Source organism: Carcharodon carcharias, chromosome 13, assembly GCF_017639515.1.
Source record: "Carcharodon carcharias isolate sCarCar2 chromosome 13, sCarCar2.pri, whole genome shotgun sequence".
In the NCBI taxonomy this organism is placed as follows: Eukaryota; Metazoa; Chordata; class Chondrichthyes; order Lamniformes; family Lamnidae; genus Carcharodon; species Carcharodon carcharias.
In genome coordinates, this window is record NC_054479.1 from 3,444,169 (window position 1) to 3,471,454 (window position 27,286).

Consider the following 27,286-nt stretch of genomic DNA (forward strand, 5'->3'; position numbering starts at 1 on the left):
TTTCTACAGAGTTCAGGTAGAAATATAAATACAGATCTGCATATGCCCCAATGTTGCACCTTGTAACAATTAAAGGGAAAAAGACAGTCATGGATCTTGAACCTGAAACGTATAAGCATTTCCCAATCAGTAATGAACTTGCACGATGTACCTTCACGCAATCAGACTGCAGCTTTAAAAGGTTAACAGGAGAATAATATTGCGGATCAACTTACTGTTAATAACTAAGAGATCCTCTGCTAAATGAACGAAGTTCTCAAGTGTCAGTCAATCATTTCCTCATTTCTTCCAATTTTTTTTTTGTGAAGTTCCCGATGTCATTTGGCCTCCAACCAACCTCGAAGAGAGACACCAATTGGACCCCTGGCCTTTAAAGTAGTAAATGTGCCACACAACGGCACTTTCAGAGCATATTGATGCACTTAATTTTATATGGGGTAAGAGTCCCGATTTAACAGTATATCTTCTGACTTACAGAAGAAACATAGATCTCATTCACCTGCTTAAGAAATTATATCCAGCATTCAGGGTGCATAATTCTAAAATGTCAAAACCATATATTTTAAAGTCAATTACTTCATGTTGCTTCCTCCCTGTAAACTTTTGCCATTTCTAGAATGTTTACAATTCCCTTTTGAAAGTTTCGACTGAGTTCTGCTTCCACCTGCCCTTTCAGGTCATGCATTCTAGATCCTGGCTGGCTGTGTAAAATAAAAAAAGTCTCACCTTCCCTCTTGCTCTTTTGTCAATTACTTTAAATCTGTCCCCTGTGGTTATCTATCCTCCAGTCAGTGGAGGATTATTTACCCAATCAAATCCCCATATAATTTTAAACAACTATTAGGTTTCTCCTTAAGCTCCAGCTCTTTAGTCAGTCCAAATAACTGAAATCAGTTATCTGTTATCATTCTGGTAAATCTCCTCTGCACCCTCTCCCGGAATTTGACATCCTGAAGTGTGATGCTCAGAATTGAACACAATACTCCAGCTGAGGCCTAACCTTTTGGACTTTATCAATAGAAGCATCGAGTAAATGAGTCTGTGTGCCTTTTTAAACAGCCTTAACAACTTCCAGCCACCTTCAAAGACTTGTGTATGAACACCCCACCCTCCAGGTCTCTCTGTTCCTGCACCCTTTGTGAAATTGTACCATTTCGCTCACAGTGTCTCCTCTCGGTTTTTCCTACTGAACTGAATCACTTCACATTTCCTTCAGCAATAACATTAACAAACGATGATGATAAAAGAGAGGGGGGGAGCTTGGTGCACCAGCAGCTGAGACATGCCTTCATATTGATTGGGTATAAAGAAAGCATTACAGGGGTGGATCAGTGCAGGCCCTACAATAACCAAGTTTCATAATGCTGTAATTACTCAACCAATGCTTCCAAGAACCAAAACAGATGAGATCGAATTCTTGCTGAAAATGTATTAAAACTATGTGTAGTAGTTATTTTGGGACAGGTATGACATCTTGGTCACACTCAAGTGCTTGAAGGTGTCAAATCTCAATAGGTTTCAATAAAACTTGCTTAAAGTTATTTCAGTTCAGCTCTTAAAATGAGGAAGAGAAAAGAACTTCTCATTTTATGTCGCTGAACATACTTCCCCAGAGCAGCTCTGTCATATCCTTGCATAGGTCTGACACATACAGGTTTAAAATCTGCCAGCCAGCCTTCACACATGCCCTGCTGTCAGCTGCAGAGTCTCCAATTCAGGGCAAAAACAAACAGCGTGCCAGTGCTTCCTGGATGCCAAAGCAAAACATGCAGATGTTAAATAACTCTCCTATGTTACACCAATTATAATGCTGGCACACAAATAAGGATGCAAAGTATCAGGCCATCATGTATATATTCATAACTGAGGGACACGATGGGAATCAAGAAATATGGGCATAGGCCAGGAAAGCAAAGTTGAGGTAGAAGATCCATAATGATCTTATTAAATAGTGGAACAGGTTCGAGGGCCCTTATGATCTAAGCTTGTTCCTTTTATGTTATGCCTAAATCTTCACATAGATTACTTAGGAACAAGAGGAGCCATATAACCTCTCGCACCTGTTCTGCCATTCAATGAAAACATGGGTGAACCATATCTTAATCACTTCCACCCACCTTGGCTCCATAGCCTTTCATACTCTGGTCCAGCACAAATCTATCAAATTTTCAATTAAGTTAGTGAGGATCCACTGCTTTTTGTGGTACAGTTCCACACACTGACTACCACCACATTCAGATAATCTGCCAAGATTGTCCTTTGCTTCAAGCAATAGTAGATCAAAAACTATTACATTCAGACCTCCGGGTTTTAATGCCACTGAACAAGCTATCACGTTCACCTCAACATGACATACCTGCCAACTGCAAGTCATTCTACCAAAAAACGCATGGGATAATTTGTCTGGGAATACAAAGTCAGGTGTGCACAGCAAATATCAGGAATTCAATACTTGCTCGACCTTTTAACTTCTGAAGATACAGTAGCTCATTCCTACTTCGTAACGATTCCTAAATTCATACTTCATTTTGGTGCAGACATGGAGAGATTCTAGACTTTCCTTTGTTTCTTCAAAGTGGCAAGAACTCGACTAAATTGTCTGGTGAGGGAGAAGTGTACATGGCATTCTTATGAAGCTCTCATGTCCAGTACCGGACATACTGTAGCTCTTTGCCTGTTGCGACACAATCGTAAGGTGCAGCTTCCTTTCTCCACCGAGCTTCCTTACCCAATTTTAATCAACAAGCAGCACATTTCACTATTGGCCGGGTGTGTGGTTGGGGTGGTGCAAAAAGGAAGGAGAAAGAAAAGAGAAAATGGAAAAGAAAGAAGAGCAGCAAAATATTGGTGGATGCTGGAGGTCTGAAAATAAAATAAATTGCTGGAAAAACTCAGCAAGTCTGGCAGCATCTGTGGACAGAGAAACAGGGTTAACGCTTCAAATCCAATACAACTTCTTCAGAACTGGAGAGGGGGAGAATTGTGATGGTTTGATGTTGTTTAAAAGGAGAGGTGGGGGGGTGGTGGGGAGAGGGGTAGGTGGAGCAAATTGACAGGGATAGGTTAGAGGGCAGGGGAGATTAGGAGGATAAATATCAAAGATGTCATGGAGAGAGAGAGAGAGAGAGAGAGAGAGAAAAGCAGCACCTAAAACAGGAGAGGGCGACGACTGAGACACGTTCAGCAGCACCTAAAAGAGCTATCCAATCTGTGGTTCCACAGCAGACTGACCATGTACTAAGTAAAATCAAAGTGTGAATTCACAGGAAAGCAGGTAATTGAGCATTTTTTCTCATTTATCATTCAAAACTCAGGTAATTTGAGTAATTATAACATTTTATTAGTAGTAGTAAGGTTTACCAATAATAAGGCATATTAGATTAGCTGGTGAGTATTTCCTATTTCTCTTAACTAGGGAATTTCAATCACAGTAAGAACATTTATTGAAATAAGAACATAACCAAAGGCAGGACTAGAGACATCAATTAAAATTCAATCAGCATAATTAAAGCTTTAAAGATGTTGGGGTAAGTGATGGGTTGCGGCTACAGAATGTGGGACTCTTGGACACCTGCATGATCCAAGGCAAATATATCTGCAACAAGTGTCTGCAGCTGTAGGAACTTTGACTCAGAGTCATTGAGCTACAGACACTGCGACACATCAGGGAGGGGAAGGTTACCTGCACAACTTGTTCCAGGAGGCAGTCACATCCCTTAGGATAAGGTTGTCTGATTTGGTCCATGGTCATGGACAGGAGGGTGTGACTGAGAGTGAGGCAGGTTTACGGATCAGGAAGGTAGAAGTGGAGGAGTCTCAGCCCATGCAATTGTCCAATAGGTTCAAGGCTCTTGCAGCCTGAATGGATGTAAGTGGGAGCTGTAGAGTGGAATGAGTGAACTGACCATGGCACCATGGTACAGCAAGCCATTCAAGCAGGGGCAGGGGGAGTTAATAGGAATGTAGCGTAGTAGGGGATAGTATAGTCAGGGGGAGAGACAGTGTTCTCTGCAGCCGTCAGCATCAGTCCAGAGTTGTCTTGCCTACCTGGTGCCAGGGTTTGGGACGTCTGATCTGGGCTGGAGAACAATTTGCAGTGGAAGGGGGAGGATCCAGTGGTCGTGATCCATGTCGGAACCAATGACATAAATAGGACTGGGAAAGAGGTACTGTTTAGAGAGTATGAGCAGCTAGGGGTCATGTGTGACTCCAGACCCACAGCAGGGTGACTGACTCTTAAAATGCCCTATGAACAAAGACAATTGGGGGTGGGCAATAAATGCTGGCCTAGCCAGCGATGTCCACATCCCATGAACGAATAAATATTTTTAAAATCTTAGTGTGCTGGCAGTTAAGGCTAGAGGTTGCGAAAATAATACAAGGACAGAATTAAAGTCGCTCTTGTCTGCAACAAGATTGATAAACTGACAGCACAAATGGAAGTAAACAGGTATGTACCCACACCACATGGACTGCAGCAGTTCAAGAATTATGGAGATGTTGCTACAAGGCTGGGAATTGAATATTCAAGGGTTTTTGGACATTTAGGAAGGATAGGTAAAAAGGAAAAGGAGGTGGGGTAGTGCTGTTAGTAAAGGATGAAATCTGTACATTAGAGAGAGAGAATCTTAGATCAGAAGAACAAGGTGCAGAATCTGCTTGGGTGGAGCTAAGAAACAGCAAAGGGGGCAACAAACATTGACAGTTATTTCCAGGCCACCAAACTAAAGTGGTAATGTAGGGCATGGTATAAATCAGCAAATTAGAGGTGAATGTAACAAGGGTAATACAGTAATTATGGGTGATTTCAATCTACATATAGGCTGGGTAAACCTAATTAGCACTAATGCTGCAGAGGACAAATTCCTGGGATGTGTAGAGATGGTTTTCCAGAGCAGTATGTTGAGGAGCCAACTAGGGAACAGGCTGTTTTAGATCATCCTATGCAATGAGAAAGGACTAATTAATAATCTTGTTGTAAAAGGGTCTTTAGGTAAGAGTGACCATAATATGATGGAATTTTACATTAAGTTTGAAAGTTTTGTAGTTCAATCCAAAACTAAGATCTTAAATCTAAACAAAGGAAACATGAAGATTTGAGGGGCATGTTGGACGTGGTGGATTAGGAAACGACATTAAAAGATATGAGCTAGGTAGGCAATGGCTAGGATTTAAAAAAATTAATACATGGCTTGCAATAAAATTACATTCCTTTTAGGCACAAAACACAGCACAAATTTAGGCAACCATGGCTAACAAGAGAAGTTAAAGAGTGTATTAGATCAAAGAAACACTTGGTCCTGATAATCTACATCCCAAGAGTGTTGAAAGAGGAGACTGAAGAGATAGTGATGGCGTTGGTGATCATCTTCCAAAAATTTGTAGATTCTGGAATGGTTCCTGCAGATTGGAGATAGCAAATCTAATTCCACTACTTAAGAAACAGGGAGAGAAAATGGGGAACTACATACCTGTTAACCTGACATCAGTATTAAGGAAAATGCTAAAATTTGTTATGAAGGATGTGGTAACTGGACACTGGGAAAATAATGGTAGGATTGGACAGAGTCAACATGGAATAATGAAAGGGAAATCATGTTTAACAGACCTGTTGGGAGCTTTTTTTTTGAGGAGGTAACCAGCAGAACTGATAAGGGGGAACCATTAAGGGTGGTGTATTTGGATTTTCAGAAGGCTTCTGATAAGGTCCCACACAGATTCGTAAGCAAAATTAGAGCACATGGGATTGGGGGTAATATTGATTGAGAATTGGTTAATGGACAGAAAACAGGATAGGAATAAAACAGGTCATTCTCAGGTTGGCAAGCTGTGACTAATGGGGTACCACAAGGCCCTAGATATTCACAATTTCTCTCAACGATTTGGTTGTGGGGATCAAAACATAACATTTATGTTTGCTGATGACACAAAACTAGGTGGGAATGAGTTATGAGGAAGATACACAGAGGATATTCAAGGGAATTTAGGCAAGTTCTGTGAGTAAACAAGAACATGGCAGATGGAATATAATGTGGAAAAACGTGAAGGTATATACTTTGGTAAGAAAACAGAAGTGCAGAATATTTCTTAAACAGAGATAGATTGGGAAATATTGATGTCCAAAAGGATCTGGATGTCCTTGTTCATAAGTCACTAACATGCAGATGCAGAAAGCAATTTGTAAAGCAAATGGTATATTGGTCTTTATTGCAAGAGGGTTTGAGCATAGGAGTAAAGAAGTCTTGCTGTAATTATATAGAGCTGTGGTGAGACCCCACTTGGGAGTATTGTGTACAGTTTTGGTCCCCCTACCCAAGGGAGGATATATTTGCCATAGGTGGAGTGCCACAGAGGTTCACCAGTCTAATTCCTGGGATGGCAGGACTGTCCTACAGCGAAAGATTTGGCCTATATTCTCTAGAGTTTAGAAGAATGAGAGGTGATCCCATTGAAGCATACAAAATTCTTACAGGGTTTGACAGAGTAGATGCAAAAAGGATGTTTCTCCTGGTTTGGGTGGGGGGGGGGGGGCGGTCCTAGAACCAGTGGACAGTCTCTGTAAGAGGTAGGCCATTTAGGACTGAGATGAGGAGGAATTTCTTCATTTAGAGGGTGGTGAATCTTTGGAATTCTGTATCCCAGAGGGCAGTGGAGGCTCAGTTATTGAGTATATTCAAGACAGAGGTTGACAATTTTCTAGATATTAATGATGTCAAGGGATATGGGGATAGTGCTGGGAAAATGGCATTGAGGTAGGTCAGCCATGATCTAGTTGAATGGCAGAGCAGGGTAAAGGAGCTGAATGGCCTACTCCTGCTCCTAGTGTTGAGAAGATCGCATTGTGAACAACAAATACAGCAGACTAAATTGAAAAAGTACAAGTAAACTGTTGTTTCACCCTGGAAGGAATATTTGGAGCCTTGGACTGTGAGGAGGGAGGAGGAAAGGGGTAGGTGTTACACCTCCTGCAATTCCATGGGAAGGTGCTTTGGGAGTGGGATGAAGTGTTGGGGTTATAGGGGAGCAGACCAGGGTGTCACAGAGGGAACCGTCCCTTTGGATTGCTGACAGAGGAGGGGAGGGGAAGATGTGTTTGGTGGTGTCATCGTGCTCGAGTTGGCAGAGGATAATCCTTTGAATATAGAGGCTGGTGGGGTGGAAAATGAGGACGAGGGGAACTCTGTCATGGTTCTGGAAGGGAGAGGAAGAGAAATGCAGCAATGGGTCAGTCATGGTTGAGGACCCTGTCAAAGCACAGTGAGGGTGGGGGGGGGGCGCGGTATCCTCGGTTGAGGAAAAAGGAGGACATGTCAGAAACACCACTGTGGAAGGTAGCATTATCAGAACAGATGGAAAAACCAGGAGAATGGAATGGAGTCCTTATAGAAGGCAGGGTGTGAGATGGTGTAGTCAAGATAGCTTTGGGAGTTGGTGGGCTTGTAATTAATATTAATTGACAGTCTATCTTCAAAAATGGAGACAGAAGTCAAGGAAAGGAAGGAAGAGTCAGAGAAGGGCCATGTGAAGGTGAGAGAAGGGTGGAAATTAGAAGCAAAATTGTTGAATTTTTACAGTTCTGGACGAGAGTGGGAAGCAGCACCGATAGTCATTGATGTACCAAGAGAGGTGTTTGTGGAGGCTGCAGACATAACTAGCGCCTACATGGGTGCCTATCGGCACAACTTTTATTTGGAAGTAGTGAAACAAGTTAAAGGAGAAATTGTTCAATGAGAGGACATGTTCAGTCAGGCGAAGGAGGGTGGGGATTGTTCATTCAAGGCCTCCATTCAAGGAGGAAGTGGAGGGCCCTCAGACCACCCTGGTGGAATTGGAGGTGCAGAGGGATTGGACATCTGTAGTGAAGAGGTGGCGGTTGGGACCAGGAGCCTGGAAATTGTTGAAACGGTGTTGGTATCATAAGAATCACAAATGTAGGTGGGAAGAAACTGGACAAGGGGAGGTAAAGAAAGTGTCAAGATAGGAAGAAATAAGTTCAGTGGGGTAGAAACAATGGGTCCAACAGGACAGTCCTGTTAGGATTTTTGGAAGGAGGTAGAAGCAGGCTGCTCAGGGTTGGGAGTCTGATGTTGGAGGCTGTGGAGGGAAGATCTCCAGAGGAGATGGGGTCAGTGATAGCCCTAGAAACAATGGCTTGATGTTCGGTGGTGCGGTTGTGGTCCGGGGAGGTAAGAAGTGTCCAAGAGTTGGCACTAAGCCTCGACGACCATGACCCCGCCACTGAATACCAAACTCCTGTTAAAAGGTTTTTTTTAAAAAAAAAATCAAGCAAGGCACAAATGGGTTCAGAAACCAATTTGTTTTGCGTATGAGTGGTTGTAGCCCCTACCCAGAATGAAACGAGCAATAATACTGAGACAAGGGGGCAATTCACATTGTTCAATTATTGCCAAAATTCTTAAGAAAGCAGATTTCATCAAGAATGGCCAGCGCATCAAATACCCTTCCTGCCTGGTTCAATAATCTCTGTATCCTTAAAAACCTAAGACAACAATACCAGATGAGACATCCAAAAGTAGCACTCTCAACTGCAGCCATACAGAAGAGTTTTATGATTGTAGCAATCACTCAAAGGTTTTAATACTCCGATAGTATAATCGTGCAGGTCCCTTGACTATCACACCTGTACACTGTTCCCTCCAATTCAACTTACCATCTACTTTGACACCTAGATACTTGTAGTTACTAACTATTTCAATGTCCACATTTTTTTTATTCATTCATGGGATGTGGGCATCGCTGGCTAGGCCAGCATTTGTTGCCCATCCCTAATTGCCCTTGAGAAGGTGGTGGTGAGCTGCCTTCTTCAACCGCTGCAGTCCATGTGCTGTAGGTACACCCACAGTGCTGTTAGGGAGTTCCAGGATTTTGACCCAGCGACAGTGAAGGAATAGTGATGTATTTCCAAGTCAGGATAGTGAGTGGCTTGGAGGGAACTTCCAGATGGTGGTTATGAATCTTCACAGGAACAATATTAACTGGCTGTTTCCTAACGTCAACAACTAGTTCTTTTGTCTCATTTTCATTCAGTTTAAGAGAATTGTTTTTGCAGTTTTACAAACTTCTCCACCGAGTTCCTGTGGTTTCCTTGGTTGTTCCTGTTGAGACCCACACATACTGTATCATCAGCATACTTCGGAATCACAGAAACAGAATGCAGAAGAGGCCCTTCGAGTCTGCACTGACATGTGAGAAACACCTGACCTACCTACCTAATCCCATTTACCAGCACTTGGCCCATAGCCTTGAATGTTATGACGTGCCAAGTGCTCATCCAGGTACTTTTTAAAGGATGTGAGGCAACCCGCCTCCACCACCCTCCCAGGCAGCGCATTCCAGACCATCACCACCCTCTGGGTAAAAAGGTTTTTCCTCACATTCTCCCCTAAACCTCCTGCCCCTCACCTTTAGCTTATGCCCCCTTGTGACTGACCCTTCAACTAAGGGGAACAGCTGCTCCCTGTCCATGCCCCTCATAATCTGGTACACCTCGATCAGGTCGCCCCTCAATCTTCACTGCTCCAATGAAAACAACCTAAGTCTATCCAACTTCTCTTCATAACTTAAATGTTTCATCCCAGGCAACATCCTGGTGAATCTCCTCTGCACCCCCTCCAGTGCAATCACATCCTTCCTATAATGTGGTGACCAGAACTGCACACAGTATTCCAGCTGTGGCCTCACCAAGGTTCTATACAACTCCAACATGACCTCCGTACTTTTGTAATCTATGCCTCGATTGATAAAGGCAAGTGTCCCATATGCCTTTTTCACCACCCCACTAACATGCCCCTCCGCCTTCAGAGATCTATGGACACACACGCCAAGGTCCCTTTGTTCCTCAGAACTTCCTAGTGTCATGCCGTTCATTGAATACTTCCTTGTCAAATTACTCCTTCCAAAGTGTATCACCTCTCACTTTTCAGGGTTAAATTCCATCTGCCACTTATCTGCCATTTGACCATCCTCTCTATCTTCCTGTAGCCCAAGTCACTCAACCTCACTGTTAACCACCCGACCAATCTTGGTGTCATCCACAAACTTATTAATCCTACTCCCTACATAGTCATCTATGTCATTTATATAAATGACAAATAATAGGGGACCCAGCACAGATCCCTGTGGTACGCCACTAGACCCTGGCTTCCAGTCTCTAAAACATCCTTCTGTCATCACCCTCTGCCTCCTACAACTAAGCCAATTTTGAATCAGGATCGTTATGTCATTGTACTCCGATTGACGATCATTCATATAGAGGACGAAATATAAAGGTGACAGTATATAGCCCTGAGGTGGTCCAGTATCCATTCATATGGGCTCCAAGTAAATCCTGGAAACGTCACAGCTGATCTGAATCTTAACTCCATTTACCCACCTTTGTTCCATAACTTTTAATGCCGCTGGCTACCAAAAATCAATCTCAGTTTTGAAATTCAGTTGACCATGCCCCCGCAACCTCAACAGCTTTCTAGGAGAGTGTTCCAGATTTCCACTCTGTGTGAAGAAATGCTTCCTGACATCACCCTGAACAACCTAGCTCTAGTTTTAAGGTAGCTCTGGACTCCCCCCACCAGAGGGAATAGTTTCTCTTGATCAGCCCTAGCAAATCCTTTAATCATCTCAAACACCTCAATTAAATCAATCCTTATTCCTCTATCCTCAAGGAAATATCAGGCTAGCATATCAGTCAAGAAAATAAATTACTCAGCCAAGTAAAGAGTGGCTATGAAATTTCAGCTTCTTGGCAGATCAAATATATGTATGAATTTACAGCAAAATCTTAACATTTGACTTTAATATATAATTAGCAATAGAGCTAAAATCTATTCTAACACTGCAACTTGCTGCTACATCAAGTTGCATGGGCGGTGGAAATACCTTTAACACTAAAGCTTGAAACACTGAAAAATGACAGCCTACATGCGCAAGTACAAGAGCAGTACATGACAAATATTGCAAGTGTGGCTTAAATCATCTTTTCAGGTGGGCCTATTCACAACTTGCAATTTCAGTTCATTAACTTTCAAAAATGGACAAATTATTTGCATCCTTCGACTCTCAAGTACCTTGAACGGAGTGCAAAATAAGGTCAGTACAAACACTCATCATATGAAATTCTTTCCCCACTATTCTAGCCAAGGCCACATGTCAGTGTGTTCTGCTGCATTCGAAGCTCTCGGTTGACAGTAGCGTTGCTACTTTTGGAATTCACAGTAATGAAGTCACTTGAAACCAGCAAATCAAAATGAATGAATTTAACCTCCTCCTGCCCCAAGTTCAGGAAATGCTGGTGAACAGCATTTAACAACAGATTTTTAAAAATTCCATCACACCAAAGCCCTCAAATCCAATCCAGGCAACCGAACCACCTTGTCATCATTACAAGGTGTGAAAGCATTATAAAATGAGCATGTATATTTAAGTCCATATGCTGGGGTTAGTTCACTAATACACCGAGTTCCTTTCCTGGAGTGTGTTCCTATCATCAAGGGGATTTCAGCTATTTACAAAAAAAATCTTGGCTGTCATACAGACGCTTCCCATCAAACTTAATTTCCTGTTTATTACAGCCTTTATCAGGAATCCAGTTAATGTCATGACAGTAGAGGCTCTATACCGGATCCAACATTTCTTAACTGCGGGTAGGAGCTGGTTAAATTCCAAACTGCTTTTCATTACTGCAACTTCCAACCCACATGACACTAATATCAAACTGTGAGCAGAACATCTGTATAACATTAACACAGCTGCAATCTGAAACTTTTTCAAGCTGTTACTTACTCCCTTCAGGGTTTGGTGCTGATAGGATGATGCTGTGTTTCTTCTTCACCTCTTCCACATCTTCAGAAATACGGTCAATGTATCCCTGGATTTCTTCAACCTGTAGCGTAAATCCTTTCTGTAGTTACAAGTTGTATTTGTATAGCCAGTTCACCAATTTAACACAGAATTGGCATTAAATACCAAACAAATTGGATCACAAAATGACATAAATGCACACAGTAAGATATAAACACAATGCATCTGGTGCTTTCAGAAGTCCCTGTTGATGGAGAGCCATTTATTTTCATTGGTGGCCCTTCTCCAGAAGTGACTTTTGAATTGGCCAAGCTTTCATGTCAATATTTACATGATTGGGTATTAGCTCTTCCAGTACAGCCCAGCGCATGTAACATTGCTGGGCTTCTCAGACAGCAAGCGCAGACCAACAGCCCATGGAGTGATTCATAAGGCAAACCAACAAGAGGGAGCTCTTCCTCAGTAAGGCAGGGAAATGGTGAACTGGTGGGTGTCAGATACTTTTACAAATAGGGAGAGTAGCAGCACTGGTAGTCCTCATGCTCCTCAAAATGGGGAAAGGGGCAAAGAACAATGACGAAGGGGGAGAAAAGGGTACATACTGCCAAGTGCTTTTGCCAGTACGAGTAGTAACCGTAACAGGACCAAATAATACCTACAGTTAAATCAAAACTCCCCCCACCCATCCATTCAGTTCCAACTTCCTACCTGATGGAAGAACTCATCCATAAAGTGCTCCTTTTCCATAGTGATAGTCACTTCATCGTCATAATTTTCTTTGTACTATAAACGGACAACCAAATAAAACAGCAATTAGCAAATAAAATGAACTTATTTCTTTATGGTTTAAAACCTGTTATTTTCACTCCACATTGCACTGTTATTGCTGTGTCCCTCACTGGCTTTGACCCATCCCCTGGAAGTCATGCCATCTCCAAACTCCTCACTTGCTGTCCGTTTCTCCAGCATAATCTTTCCCTGTAAAATCACATCTTCCTTGGTGTTCATTTGATTCCCCTGGTGTATTTGTTTGATGTAGTGCTTATTCTGAGGCACAATACTTTATTTGTAGAACTCATTTCTGCAAATCAAAATTTCAAGCTACAGTTCCACTCATGGCAAACATTTTGAGTAGTCACTTTGAGGAATGGCAGGAGTGTAAGAGCAGCCACTGGGGTTTTATTTATCTCAGGTGTGGGCATTGCTAATAAGGTCAGCACTGGTCACCCATCCCTAATGGCCATTGAGATGGTAGTGCTGAACCGCTTTCTTGAATACAACATAGTGGTTTTCCTCTGCCATTCTAGGCAGCAGTTGAGAGTCAACCACATTGCTGTAAGTCTGAGAGCACACATATATATATATAAAAACCATAGAAACCACTCAAACCTTGTTATGTCTATTGTTATGATCCCAGCTGAGGTTACCCCATTGGACAAGCCTGATCCCAGGTGCAGCCCAGCTTCTTAGATCCTAAATTTTATCTGTTGGTTTAGATACGTGGAGACTGACCACTGCAGAGTGTCACTGGAGTCAGCTAATGAACTCTTAGAAGAATAAAACATTAAACAAGAGAAGAAGAGCTATATTACAATACTCCTTCACCCACAACTATGCCTTTACAGATATATACAGAGGTGTAAGGATAACAAGTTATAAAAGCTATTTTATACTCTAATGTCCACAGTAAGTACACAGTCCATTTAATCTATGGCACCCTGCGGTCTGGAACCAAGTGACAGATGCCACCTCAACCAGATGCTATGGATCTCTCAACTACCCCCAGAAACTTGTTACACTGTGAGCCAACTGGTCTCACTGCACTCAATTTTTCACACGAGGGTTTCCAATCTCCACTTTCCAAGAACTCACCTTGGAATCTTCTCCCAAACTGATGCTTTCTCTCAGACGTCTTCCTCAAGGGTTCACCTCCAGGGTTTTGAACTCTCCTTTTGATGTTCTCTTCCGAGTCACCACATTCATTCAAGCTGTCTTCCATGCACACTCTCAAATGCTCAGCTATCAACAGTACCAATGCTTCACATGCCCATAGTAAAGAGTTACAGACCTTCAGTTGTCTCTTTGGACTTTGCCTCTTGCAATCTGTTCTCGCTTTAAATCCACTTCATGCAGCTTTTGTTTCTTTAAATCTGAAGCTTGGAGCCTTTCACTCTGCCCTTCACTCTTAACTTCACTTAATTGGACCTTTTCCAGGTTCCTGTCCTTCCTTTAACTAGGTGGTCTGCTTGGGACTTTTCTCTGTTCCACTCCCCTGGATTTTTGGGGTATTTCTTTAGCTTGGGGCTGGCTATCTGTTCCTTCTAGGTGTCTTCTGATTGGCAGTCTTCAAAACTGAACTCAAAACTGCTTTTCTCATTCTGAGAGTCTGTGGAGGGACCTGCTTCTCTGGGTGCCTGTTGCTAGGCAACAGCACTGTTTTTCTTCTACTCTTGTTTGCTTAACTTAGCTTGCAGTCGTAAAACGCGCAGAGCTGCAAGCACCTTTTAAAGCAAAACTAAAACTCAATTTGACCTTTCTTAATACAGATACAGAATTACAAATCAAACTTAAACTTTAAAGCTAAAACTCTTTCCTAACACCCACAAATACCAATATAACTTACTGTCTCTATTTCCTAACACCATCACTTCTGATGTGTTATTCTTAATTCATCTGAAATTCCTGCCACACCCTGGTGTTACACAACAATACTTCCTCTAGCCTCAGTCCAGGCTTAGACAGACTAAATCTGTAATGTGTTCATGTGTTTATCCAAAAAGTGACACAGCTTCAGGGTTCTGCACACTCTTACTCTTTACCCAAATTTTACTGCAAATGGGTGTGTGTAAAGATTTTGCATTATCACCGTGACAAGTGCCAAGCAATGACCATATCCAACGAGAGAATATCTAACCATTTCCCCTTGACATTCAATGGCATTACCATCACTGAATCCCCCCACTACTAAAATCCTGTGGGTTACCATGGGCTGGAAACTGAACTGGACCAGCCATATAAATACTGTGGCTACAAGATGTCAGAGGCTAGGAATTCTGTGGTAGCTCACCTCCTGACTCCCAAAGCCTGTCCACCATCTACAAGGCACTAGTCAAGAGCGTGATGGAATACTCCCCACTTGCCTGGATGAGTGCAGCTTCTAAAACACTCAAGAAGCTCGACACCATCCAGGACAAAGCACACTGTTTGATTGACACTCCATCCACCATCTTAAACATTTACTCCCTTCACCACTAGTGCACTGTGGCAGCAGTATGCACCATCTACAAGATGCACTGCACAAACTCACCAAGGCTCTTTCGACAGCACCTCCCAAATCCACAACCTCTACCACCTAGAAGGACAGCAGCCGCATGGGAACACCACCACCTGCAAGTTACACTCCAAACCACTCACCATCCTGACTTGCAACTATAATCAATAGTCCTTCACTGTCGCTGGGTCAAGATCCTGGAACTCCCTCCCTAACAGCACTGTGGGTGTACCTACACTACAGGGACTGCAGTGGTTCAAGAAGGCAGCTCACCCACCACCTTCTCAAGGGGCAATTAGGGATGGGCAATAAATGCTGGCCCAGCCAGCGACGCCCACATCCCATGAATGAATAAAAACGTGTCACTAAGTTTTTGTGGTGCAAATAGACTCAATTTTAGAATCAGCAAACCAGATTTTAAGTCTTTCAGGATCTGGATCATTTTGCTCTTGTCCTGTGTTGTTCAAATGCTGTTCTTAGTTTCCATTTGGCCTCCTGCAGTGCTGAAGGCATCATAATGATCAGTAAAATAAAGGCACGAAAAGAGAGAAAGCAGTCTTGTTCCTGTGCTATAATGTTCCACAATTGTACAACAGGATGTACTATCTCCCAAATGGATCAACTTGGCTGCGATGCACGAATTTGCAGTTGGAAAGGCCGTGCAGGGAACAGCACATAATGAAAACTTTAACAAAACATGCAAAAAGTTGCCAGGGTGTTCTGCTCAGTTTAACGAGTTTGTACAGGGCTGGTGAAGGGTAGAGAGTTAGGGATTTAAACACAAAGTTGAGAATTTTAAGCTCAAGGTGTTGGGGGTAGGATAAGAGCTGAGCTTTGGATGAGCTAAGTTGATGGAGGTTGGAGAAGGGGAGGCTGAGCAGGAGAGAGTCAGAATGCTTAAGTCTGGAGCTAACAAAAGCATGGATCAGGTCTCAACAGCTGATAGGCTAAGGCAGTGGTGGAGGCAAGGGGTGAATCCTCAACCTGGGGCATAACTGGACACCAGGAAAGTTATTGTGGAAAATCAAGTCAGAGACTGACCAGACCTAGCAAGTTTCCCATTAACTGGGATATTTTAAAATCACTCACAGCCAATTTCCAAACTGCCACTGACTGGAGAAGGGCTGTTCGCCATGTTGCAGAGCAAGTCAAAAAAGTGATTTGATAGAGATGTTCAACATAATGAAGGGTTTTGATGGTGTAAATAAGGAGAAAGTGTTGCCAGGAGCAGGAGGGTCACTCACCAAAAGGGAGAGATTTAAAGTGATTAGTAAAAGCAAAAAAAAGACAGTACCAGGAAACACTTTTCATTCAGCAAGATATTGTAATCTGGAACGCGCTGAGAGAAAGAGCAGTGGAAGCAGACTCAATAGTAACTTGGAGAAGGGGAATTGGATGAATACTTGAAGGGGAAAAATTTCCAGGGCAACGGGACTGATTGGATAGACCTTTCAAAGAGCCAGCACGGGCTCGATGGGCTTGAATTACTCTATGATTTTATCTAATTCCAATCAGCCGCTGAATGGGGTCAACTCATTTTGATTTATCTTTCATATTTCTCAGTTTGATGCTTCTCCACTTCACTTCCCTAATTTGGATAAAGTGAGTTTTCACACCTTCCAACCAATTTTCCTTTGCACTTAAAACATTTCCTTCACTCTCATCACAACTCGTTCAAGGATTTTCAATCCTTCCCCTTTTCCTTAATATTTGTGGGAGCTGTCATGTGTTCCTTTTTATCCAAGAGATTGTTGACTGTTTATATCTGGAAAACATATGTTTCTAGAAATATTTTTTGCGAGGTTTGGTGCGTTTTCCTTTCTCTTTGCCCCCAATTCCCATGGTGTGTTGATAACTACCAGTTTATATATTCTTACCTATGCCTTTTTTTAAACCCTTTGTGCCTTGTATTTTAGTGATAACAGATAAAATAAAAAGCATTTTTAAAAGCTTTTTATTCATTTACGGGATGTGGCAAGGCCAGCATTTATTGCCCACCCCTAATTGCCCCTTGAGAAGGTGGTGGTGAGCTGCCTTCTTGAGCCGCTGCAGTCCATGTGGTGTAGGTACACCCACAGTGCTGTTAGGGAGGGAGTTCCAGGATTTTGACCCAGCGACAGTGAAGGAACGGCGATATATTTCCAAGTCAGGATGGTGAGTGATTTGGAGGGGAACTTCCAGGTGGTGGTGTTCCCATCTATCTGCTGCCCTTGTCCTTCTAGATGGTAGCAGTTGTGAGTTTGGAAGGTGCTGTCTAAGGAGCCTTGGTGAGTTCCTGCAGTGCATCTTGTAGATGGTACACACACTGCTGCTACTGTGCATCAGTGGTGGAGGGAGTGAATGTTTGTGGATGTGATGCCATTCAAGCAGGCTGCTTTGTCCTGGATGCTGTCAAGCTTCTTGAGTGTTGTTGGAGCTGCACTCATCCAGGCAAGCGCATTGTAGATGGTGGACAGGTGAGTTACTTGTCACAGGATTCCTAGCCTCTGACCTGCTCTTGTAGCCACAGTATTTATATGGCTGTCCAGTTCAGCTTCTGGTCCATGGTAACCCACAGGATGTTGACAGTGGGAGATTCAGTGATGGTAATGCCATTGAACATCAAGGGGCGATGGTTGGATTCTCTCTTGTTGGGAGATGGTCATTGCCTGGCATTTGTGTGGCACAAATGTTAATTGGCACTTGTCAACTGAACCCTGGATATTATCCAGGTCTTCCTGCATTTGGACGTGGACTGCTTCAGTATCTGAGGAGTCGTGAATGGTGAACATCAACGAACATCCCCCGCTTCTGACCTTATGATAGAGGGAAGGTCATTAAATAAAGCAGCTAAAGATGTTTGGGCCTCAGACACTGCCCTGAGGAACTTCTGCAGTGATGTCCTGGAGCTGAGATGACTGACCTCCAACAACCACAACCATTTTTCTTTGTGTTAGGTATGACTCCAACCAGCAGAGTTTTCCCTGATTCCCATTGACTCCAGTTCTGCTAGGGCTCCTTGCTAACTTCAGGGGGCTTGTGCCAAAATTGGGAGAGTTGTATCTGGGCTAATCAAGCAACAGCCTGACTCGTGCTCAATGAACAATGCCTTACAGCTAATGTCCCAGACACCACCATCACCATCCACCGGCAGAGGTGGTATACAGAATTACCCTGGGAGTCCTCAACATCAACTCCAGACCCCATGGAGTCTCAGGGCATCAGGTCAAACATGGGCAAGGGAATCTCCTGATTATCACATACCACCCTCCCTCAGCTGGTGAATCAGTGCTCCTCCATGTTGAACACCATTTGGAGGAAGCATTGATGGTGGCTCTGGGTGGGGGACTTCAATGTTCATCATCAAGAGTGGCTCAGTGGCACCACTACTGACTGAGCTGGCTGAGTCCGAAAGGACATAGCTGCTAGACTGGGTCTGCGGCAGGTAGTGAGGGGACCAAGAGGGAAAAACATACTTGACCTCATCCTCACCAACCTGCCTGCTGCAGATGTATCTGTCTATGACAATGTCGTTCGGAGTGACTACCGCACAGTCGTTGTGGAGACGAAGTCCCGCCTTCACATTGAGGATACCCTCCATCGTGTTGTGTGGCACAACTTGTTGTTTCCGGTGCCTAGGCTGATGCCACGTGGTCCATCTGGTTTCATTGCTTTTTATTGACTTTGTAGCAGTTTAATACAACTGAGTGAGTTGCTAGACCATTTCAGAGGACATTTTAAAGTCAACATTACTGCAGATGTGGTGTCACACGTAGGCCAGACCAGGCAAGGATGGCAGTTTTCCTACTCCTTAGTGGGGGCTAAAGACATTAGTAATGGGTTTTTACGACAATCGACAATGGTTTCATTAGGCTTTTAATTCCAGATTTTTATTGAATTCAAATCCCACCATCTGGGATTAGGATCCAGATCCCCAGAGCATTACCCTGGATCTCTGGATCACCAGTCCAGTAACACCACCACCAGCCACCTCCCCCATATTTAACCAAGTTTCTTTGGGTTGCAATTTCACCACACCCTCCCTCTCCTTCACAATTTTCTCTGTTTTGATATGAAGAATAGGGATTTGTTTATACACCAGCGATGAAGAGTAACTGTAGATGATAAGAGTGGGTTCTAGAGTTCAGAGGACCTGGGAAAGACTCAATTGGACTAGATTTAACATAAATTCAGGCTGAAAGGGAGACTTGGTAAACGTGAAGAATATAAAAAACTGACAGCCTGAGGGGTAAATTACAGGCACACACAATAATCCCATGGAATCATCCGCATGTTCAATTGCAGGAAAATTAGTAGTTCAGCGAAACTTAATTTTACGTCTGTGGCTTTGATTCCCAGAAAAGACAGGCTTCATCCCTTCTTGCTCTGGTTACAGTACAAGTGTATTCCTCCATTTCAATGTACCGATTCTTGCAACATTGTCAGTGGAAAAATAAAACGAAAAGAATCTCTTACTGTTAGTAAAAACAAATTCAGGCAGGGTACAATACAGATAAGCAGTTTTAGTGGTTTGAATGTGATGCAGCTGTGCTGTTTCCTCAATACTTTGAAGCCCACCAGATCTTATCACCAACTTTCTCCACCCAAGTGTTTTTTCTTGATGTTCTTTCAAGCCACTTTGTACTTGCAGTGAAGAACCAACTGCAGGACAGATTACGCCCAGCGCCAATGTGCACAACGCGTAGACCCATTCATCAAAATTCAAGAACAAAGCTGTATCCAAGTTCAAACAGCTCACCACTTACAATAGCGCGTATTTCAGGAAGGCTGCCAATTTTTATATTTTGACTAGATCAGTCCAAAAAAAGTCAAGGTGCATTGAAGAGTTGTAGCCTTTTTTTAGGATTTGCTAGAGTGTTTAGATAATAGACAAGCACAAAATGGTGCCACAGATATTTTACAGCCTTGCTTGCTCCCAAGAATACTAAACGTTCTGCACTATCCATAAAAGTAGGAAAAGGGACAGAGCAGCACATACCAGCACACAGCAACGGGACACATTGTGGTGAGTTCCCAGTTCCAGCTGATTCACAAAGTTTGGTGGGGGGGGGGGGGGGGGGGGGGGGGGGGGTGGAGTTAAGGACGAACATGAGGAGCATTTGAACAGTGTCAAATGAAATTCAATTCAATATTTGACACTGAGCCACATAAGGAGATCTTAGGACAGGTGAGCAAAGCTTGGACAAAGGGGTAGGTTTTAAGAAGTGTCTTAAAAGGAGAGAGAGAGGTGGAGAGGTTTAGGGAGGGAATTCCAGAGCCTAGGGTTTAGACAGCTGGAGGCACAGTCCCCAAGCTGGAGGGGTTAAAATCAGAAATATGCAAAAAGTCGGATCTAGAGGAACGCAGCAGATATTGAAAGGTGGAGTGTGTAACCGAGTAGTACAGATCAGAAGCTGCTCGACTGAGTTCCCAATCTGTAACTCTCAGTTAATCTTGCTTGAGGCTTGTATGAAGCATATACCTGGACTATGATCATCAGCTGTGCTGAAGGAAGAAATGAAAAGCAAAGCGATCCTGTGATCCCTGAAGGAAGGTGTTCACACAGACAGGGTTAATTTGAGTTCAGTAACACTCTCCTGAGTCAGAAGATTGCAGGTCCAAGTACCACTCCAGTGACTTAACCACATAATCCTAGGCTGACACACACAGTGCAGTACTGAGGGAGTGCTGCACTGTCAGAGGTGCCAACTTTCAGATGAGACGTTAAACTGAGGCCCTGAATTCCCCTCAGGTGGTGGGAAAGGATCCATCTCACTATTTTGAAGGGCAGCAGGAGGAGCTCCTCTGGTCAATATTAATCACTTAACCATCATTAAAACAGATTAGCCGGTCATTATCTCATTGCTGTCCATGGGAGCTGGCTGTGTGCAAATTGGCTGTGTTTCCTACATTATAACAGTGACTGCACTTCAAAAATACTTCATTGGCTGTCAAGCATTGAGATATTCTGAAAGGTGCTGCATCAGTGCATGTTCTTCAAGTCTAACTAACTAAATGATCTATTCAAAGGCTGACATACACTGTATTCAGATTTCTAGCTGTTGTGATTGTGCAACCTCATTAACTCACTCACCCTGATAGCGGCAGCTTAGAGTGAGAGACTTCACAAAGGTATTTTCAGCAAAAATAAAATTCACACCAACCATCTGCATCAACACATTTCAGTTCTCATTAAAAGAATCCCACAGCAGCTGACAAAAATGCTTCTAATAATAAAGCAACTTTATTCATCCAAAGTTCTGCTGCTCAGTCCTAATTCGTACCAAATCACATTCACCCATCACCCTGTGCTCACTGACCTATACTGGATCTCGGTCAGGCAACGCCTCAGTTTTAAACTTCTGTACTTTGTGTTTAAAAACCTCCTTGGCCCCTCCTTCAGCTCTTCAACCCTGCGAGCACTCTGCATTCCTTCTCATCGTGGACACCTGCTCCAGTATTGGTGATCCTGCCTTTAGCTTTCTGGGTCCAACCTCTGGAATTCCCTCCCTCAACCTCTCCTGCCTCTTTCCCCTTTAAGATTTGCCTTAAACCCCATCCCACCCCACCCCCCACTTTGACCAAGCTATTCCTTACAGCGTCAAATTTTGTATGCTAACCTTCCAGTGAAGCACCTTAAGATAATTTACTATGCTAAAGCTGCCATATAAATGCAAGTTGTTGTAGAACAATTCATCTCCTGTCTCCTAACATTTCCACAACTCCTAACGTACTGTAGACCCAAGAAAATGGCAGCTCTGCTGTATTAAAATATGAAATCATACAAGTTATGAAAAACCTAAGCGACAGTGAGATCATATCCAGGGTCACAGGTAGCCATTGTTTCTAGGTCAATTCAGTCTCAAATTCCAGCTGTCAATAGTACTCCACTGAGATTGCACAGTAGCTACAGGTGCTGCACGATGTTTAGAAATGTGCAATACAAACCTAACATGACTGAGAGGCAGGACAGTTCAAAACAGATTGAAATGTCACACCTTTAAAACCACAGGGCAGTTGAAGTGAAGCTTACAGCTGAAGCAATGCCTTAAAAGCTACATCAGTATCTGCTGTGGCTCAATGGGCAGCACTGTCAACTCCAACTCACTCCAAGGCCCATTCCAGGGATTTGATAATCCAGATTGACGCTCCCAGGGCAGAGCTGAGGGAGTGCTGCACTGTCGGAGGAAGCATCTTTCAGATGAGACGTTAAACCAAGGGCCTCTTATGCTCTCCCCAGGTGGACAAGATCCCACACCACTGTTTTGAAGAGCAGGGGCATTCTCCCCAGTGCCCTGCTCAATATTTATCCCTCAAGTATTGTCACCACACCATAATCGTCTGGTCACTGCTGTTTGTGGGAGCTTGCTGTGTGCAAATTGGCTGCCTTGAGACATCCTGAGGTCATGAGAGGTGTTACAGAATGGAAGTCTTTCATCTTGGCCTAATCTTCCATTATACGAACGTCCGCCAGTCTGATTGTGATGTGCTTCCCTATAGTCGACAAGGGGATTTCAGTTGACACACTCAGACTATCCAAAGTGCCCAGTACTGCAGTAGATACACATTGCTGCATTGTTTTTAATGGCATTTGGAAGCAGATCCACTCTGCAATGAGAGGTTATAATATCCTGTTTTAAGGCAAACCTTTCAATCTAAGTGCAGAATTTAAACAGCTGAATTTTTACGCTTCACGAGAACATTGAATTTACCATTTCAAAAATCCATGTTTAAGTCCAGCTTTTAGTTCATTCTAAAAACTAGCCCTATGATTGCGCTATCTGAAAGTACAATACACCTCATGAAATTCCTCTACCACAATGGAGAGACAGCTATAGCTCTCAAAGTTGTCTTTTCTAATGGCATTGAGAAGGATGGGGTTTGGGGGATGGGAGTTTCCAGAGGTCTGAGGATTTAGGTTCTGGGTTGAGGTTTCCTGGGGTTTGAGAGTTTGAGGTGAAGTTTCCAGGTTTGGGTGAACGGAGGGTTGGGGTGAGGTTTCTGGGGGTTTGGGAGTTAGGGAGATTGAGGGTTGGGCTGAAGTTTCCTGAGGGTTTTGGGTTCGGGTTGGGTTGAAATTTCCTTGGAGGGCTTTGGGTCAGGGTGACGTTCCCCAAGGGGTTGGGCTTACCGGAGGAGTTTGGGGTTGGGGTTCCCTGAGGGGTTTGGGGTTGGGGTTCCCTGAGGGGTTAGGGGTTGGGTTGGGGTTCCCCGAGGGGTTTGGGGTTGGGTTGGGGTTCCCCGAGGGGTTTGGGGTTGGGTTGGGGTTCCCCGAGGGGTTTGGGGCTTGGGTTGGGGTTCCCCGAGGGGTTTGGGGTTGGGTTGGGGTTCCCCGAGGGGTTTGGGGCTCGGGTTGGGGTTCCCCGAGGGGTTTGGGGCTCGGGTTGGGGTTCCCCGAGGGGTTTGGGGCTCGGGTTGGGGTTCCCCGAGGGGTTTGGGGCTCGGGTTGGGGTTCCCCGAGGGGTTTGGGGCTCGGGTTGGGGTTCCCCGAGGGGTTTGGGGCTCGGGTTGGGGTTCCCCGAGGGGTTTGGGGCTCGGGTTGGGGTTCCCCGAGGGGTTTGGGGCTCGGGTTGGGGTTCCCCGAGGGGTTTGGGGCTCGGGTTGGGGTTCCCCGAGGGGTTTGGGGCTCGGGTTGGGGTTCCCCGAGGGGTTTGGGGCTCGGGTTGGGGTTCCCCGAGGGGTTTGGGGCTCGGGTTGGGGTTCCCCGAGGGGTTTGGGGCTCGGGTTGGGGTTCCCCGAGGGGTTTGGGGCTCGGGTTGGGGTTCCCCGAGGGGTTTGGGGCTTGGGTTGGGGTCCGGGTTGGGGTTCCCTGAGTGGGATTGGGGCTCGGGTTGGGGTTACCCGGGGGGGGGCGGGGATTGCTGGGTTTGGGGTTTGGGTCTCCTGGGGGGGGGGGGGGGGGGGTGTTTGCTGGGTTTGGGGTTGGGGTTCCCTGGGGGGGGGGGGGGGGGTTGGGCTTGGGTTGGGCTGGGGTTCCCTGGGGAGGTTGCCAGGTTTGGGGCTCAGGTACCCTGGGGGGGGGGGGGGGGGGAGCGGGGTTTAGGCGGGTTCGGGGCTCGGGTACACTCTGCGCCCCCCTCATTCTAACCCCGGAATTTCCTGCAGCTTTAGCGGAATCTCCGGCGAGTTTGCGGATCCGAGTCTGTGTTTGACGAGCCGGAGCCGCCTCCGCCCCGCAGGGGTAAATAACGGTCCCGGACCGAGCGGAGCCGGGAGCTGAGGGGAGGCCCATCCCGGGGCCGAGGGGCCTGCGGCCGGTCCCGGACCCCCACCCCCACCCCCACCCCCACCCCCCCCTCCCCAGGACCCGGGTTACCCGACATCCCAACCCCGGGGAACCCGCCCGGGAGCACCGACCCCTCACTCACCGCCCGCAGGTCCCCCAGCCGGTCCTTCATGGTGACAAACCCCGGGTCGGTCCAGCCCTGCCTGGGATCAGTGGCCGGGCCGCCGCCACCGCCGCCGCCGCCGCCGCCGCTCCCTCCGCCCGGGATCCGCCTGATGGAAACTCGGGACCGGAGAGTGACGGCACCGAAGGGGGGGAGGGGGGGGGGGGCTAGGGGCGGGTCTCCAACACAGCCGGCACCTGCACATGCGCACAACCGAGCGGGGAACAGGTTGGCAAAGCCGACAGGCCCCGCCTCCTGCCGCTCCAGCTCTGGCCCCGCCCCTCCAGCTCACAGTCCCGCAGCCTGGCCCCGCCCCGCCAACAGAGTCCCCCCACCCACCCAACCACCCACCCCCATAGCTCTGACTCCGCCCCTCCAGCTCACAGTCCCGCAGCCTGGCCCCGCCCCGCCAACAGAGCCCCCCCCCCACCCACCCACCCACCCACATAGCTCTGACTCCGCCCCTCCAGCTCACAGTCCCGCAGCCTGGCCCCGCCCCGCCAACAGAGTCCCCCCACCCACCCACCCACCCCCATAGCTCTGACTCCGCCCCCTCCAGCTCACAGTCCCGCAACCTGGCCCTGCCCAGCCCACAGCGCCGCCCCCCCCCCCCCCCCCCCCCCATTCAACCCCCATAGCTCTGACTCCGCCCCTCCAGCTCACAGTCCCGCGGTCTGGCCCCGCCCCGCCAACAGAGTCCCCCCACCCACCCACCCACCCCCATAGCTCTGACTCCGCCCCTCCAGCTCACAGTCCCGCAACCTGGCCCCGCCCAGCCCACAGCGCCCCCCCCCCCCCACCTTCCACCCCCATAGCTCTGACTCCGCCCCTCCAGCTCACAGCCCCGCGGTCTGGCCCCGCCCCGCCCACCCAAACCCACGCCCCTCAAAACCCACAGCTCCGACTCCGCCCCATCCCAAACCCTATTCTCACAGCCCCGTACTCAGCCCCTGCCCCTGCCCTAAACTCTGGCCCCGCCCCGCCCAGATACTCCACCCCCCACAGCTCCGACTCCGCCCCTCCAGCTAACAACGCCGAGCGGCCTGGCCCCGCCCCGCCCAGCGACCCCGCCCCCCCCCCCCCCCCCCCCCCCCCCCCCAGCTCCGACTCCGCCACATCCCAAACCCCACTCTCAGGGCCCCGTAACCAGCCCCCAGCCCCTGCCCAAAGCTGTGGCCCCGCCCACAGCCCGGACCCCGCGTCCGCGGCCCCGCCCCCAGCCACAGCTCCGACACCGAATCCCCGCCCGGCCCCACTCAAAACACCAGTCCCGCCCCCGGCTCCATAGCAACAGTCCCCCACGTGCCAACCATAATAGTGGCCACGCCCACCGCCCAGCAATTGCACCCCCCCCCCCCCACTCCCCGACCCCAAAGCCCGCCCATCTCCAACCCAAATAGAGCCCCTGTCGACCCCCTTAATCACATTTTGGTTTGAAGTTGTAAGTTTCCTTTAAATTTTGTCTTTGGTTTTTTTTGCAATGACCCTAACTTTAGGGGCTGTGTTTATTTTAGCCCTCATTTTGTTAATTTAGTTTATTTGGTGGACTCTGTAAGAGTTATAAACCCTACCCAAACACAACCGTTACCCAAACACAACCGTTACCCAAACACAACCTTTACCCAAACACAACCATTACCCAAACACAACCGTTACCCAAACACAACCGTTACCCAAACACAACCGTTACCCAAACACAACCGTTACCCAAACACAACCTTTACCCAAACACAACCGTTACCCAAACACAACCGTTACCCAAACACAACCTTTACCCAAACACAACCGTTACCCAAACACAACCGTTACCCAAACACAACCGTTACCCAAACACAACCATTACCCAAACACAACCGTTACCCAAACACAACCGTTACCCAAACACAACCGTTACCCAAACACAACCATGACCCAAACACAACCGTTACCCAAACACAACCGTTACCCAAACACAACCATTACACAAACACAACCATTACCCAAACACAACCGTTACCCAAACACAACCGTTACCCAAACACAACCTTTACCCAAACACAACCGTTACCCAAACACAACCGTTACCCAAACACAACCGTTACCCAAACACAACCTTTACCCAAACACAACCGTTACCCAAACACAACCTTTACCCAAACACAACCGTTACCCAAACACAACCGTTACCCAAACACAACCGTTACCCAAACACAACCATTACCCAAACACAACCATTACCCAAACACAGGCAATACCCAAACACAACCGTTACCCAAACACAACCATTACCCAAACACAACCTTTATCCAAACACAACCTTTACCCAAACACAACCTTTACCCAAACACAACCATTACCCAAACACAACCTTTACCCAAACACAACCATTACCCAAACACAACCTTTACCCAAACACAACCATTACCCAAACACAACCTTTACCCAAACACAAACATTACCCAAACACAGGCAATACCCAAACACAACCGTTACCAAAACACAACCTTTACCCAAACACAACCATTACCCAAACACAACCTTTACCCAAACACAACCGTTACCCAAACACAACCATTACCCAAACACAACCATTACCCAATCACAACCTTTACCCAAACACAACCGTTACCCAAACACAACCTTTACCCAAACACAACCATTACCCAAACACAACCTTTACCCAAACACAACCTTTACCCAAACACAACCATTACCCAAACACAACCATTACCCAAACACAACCTTTACCCAAACACAACCATTACCCAAACACAACCTTTACCCAAACACAACCATTACCCAAACACAACCATTACCCAAACACAACCGTTACCCAAACACAACCATTACC

General features: G+C 46.0%; 1 protein-coding gene across 3 annotated transcripts in view; it reads right to left on the bottom strand.

The window, feature by feature from the left end:
* LOC121285961 (syntaxin-2-like) overlaps nt 1–24,591 on the bottom strand; it is a 62,883-nt gene extending 38,292 nt beyond the window's left edge. For all 3 annotated transcript variants that reach the window (XM_041202951.1, XM_041202949.1, XM_041202950.1), the window contains exons 1-3: nt 24,436–24,591; nt 12,526–12,600; nt 11,800–11,899 (exon numbers count right to left, since the gene is read on the bottom strand). In XM_041202951.1, coding sequence (XP_041058885.1) covers nt 11,800–11,899; nt 12,526–12,600; nt 24,436–24,465 — 205 coding nt within the window. In that variant the 5' untranslated portion in view covers nt 24,466–24,591. The remainder of the gene's footprint in view (nt 1–11,799; nt 11,900–12,525; nt 12,601–24,435) is intronic.
* Nucleotides 24,592–27,286: the final 2,695 nt, after the last annotated feature.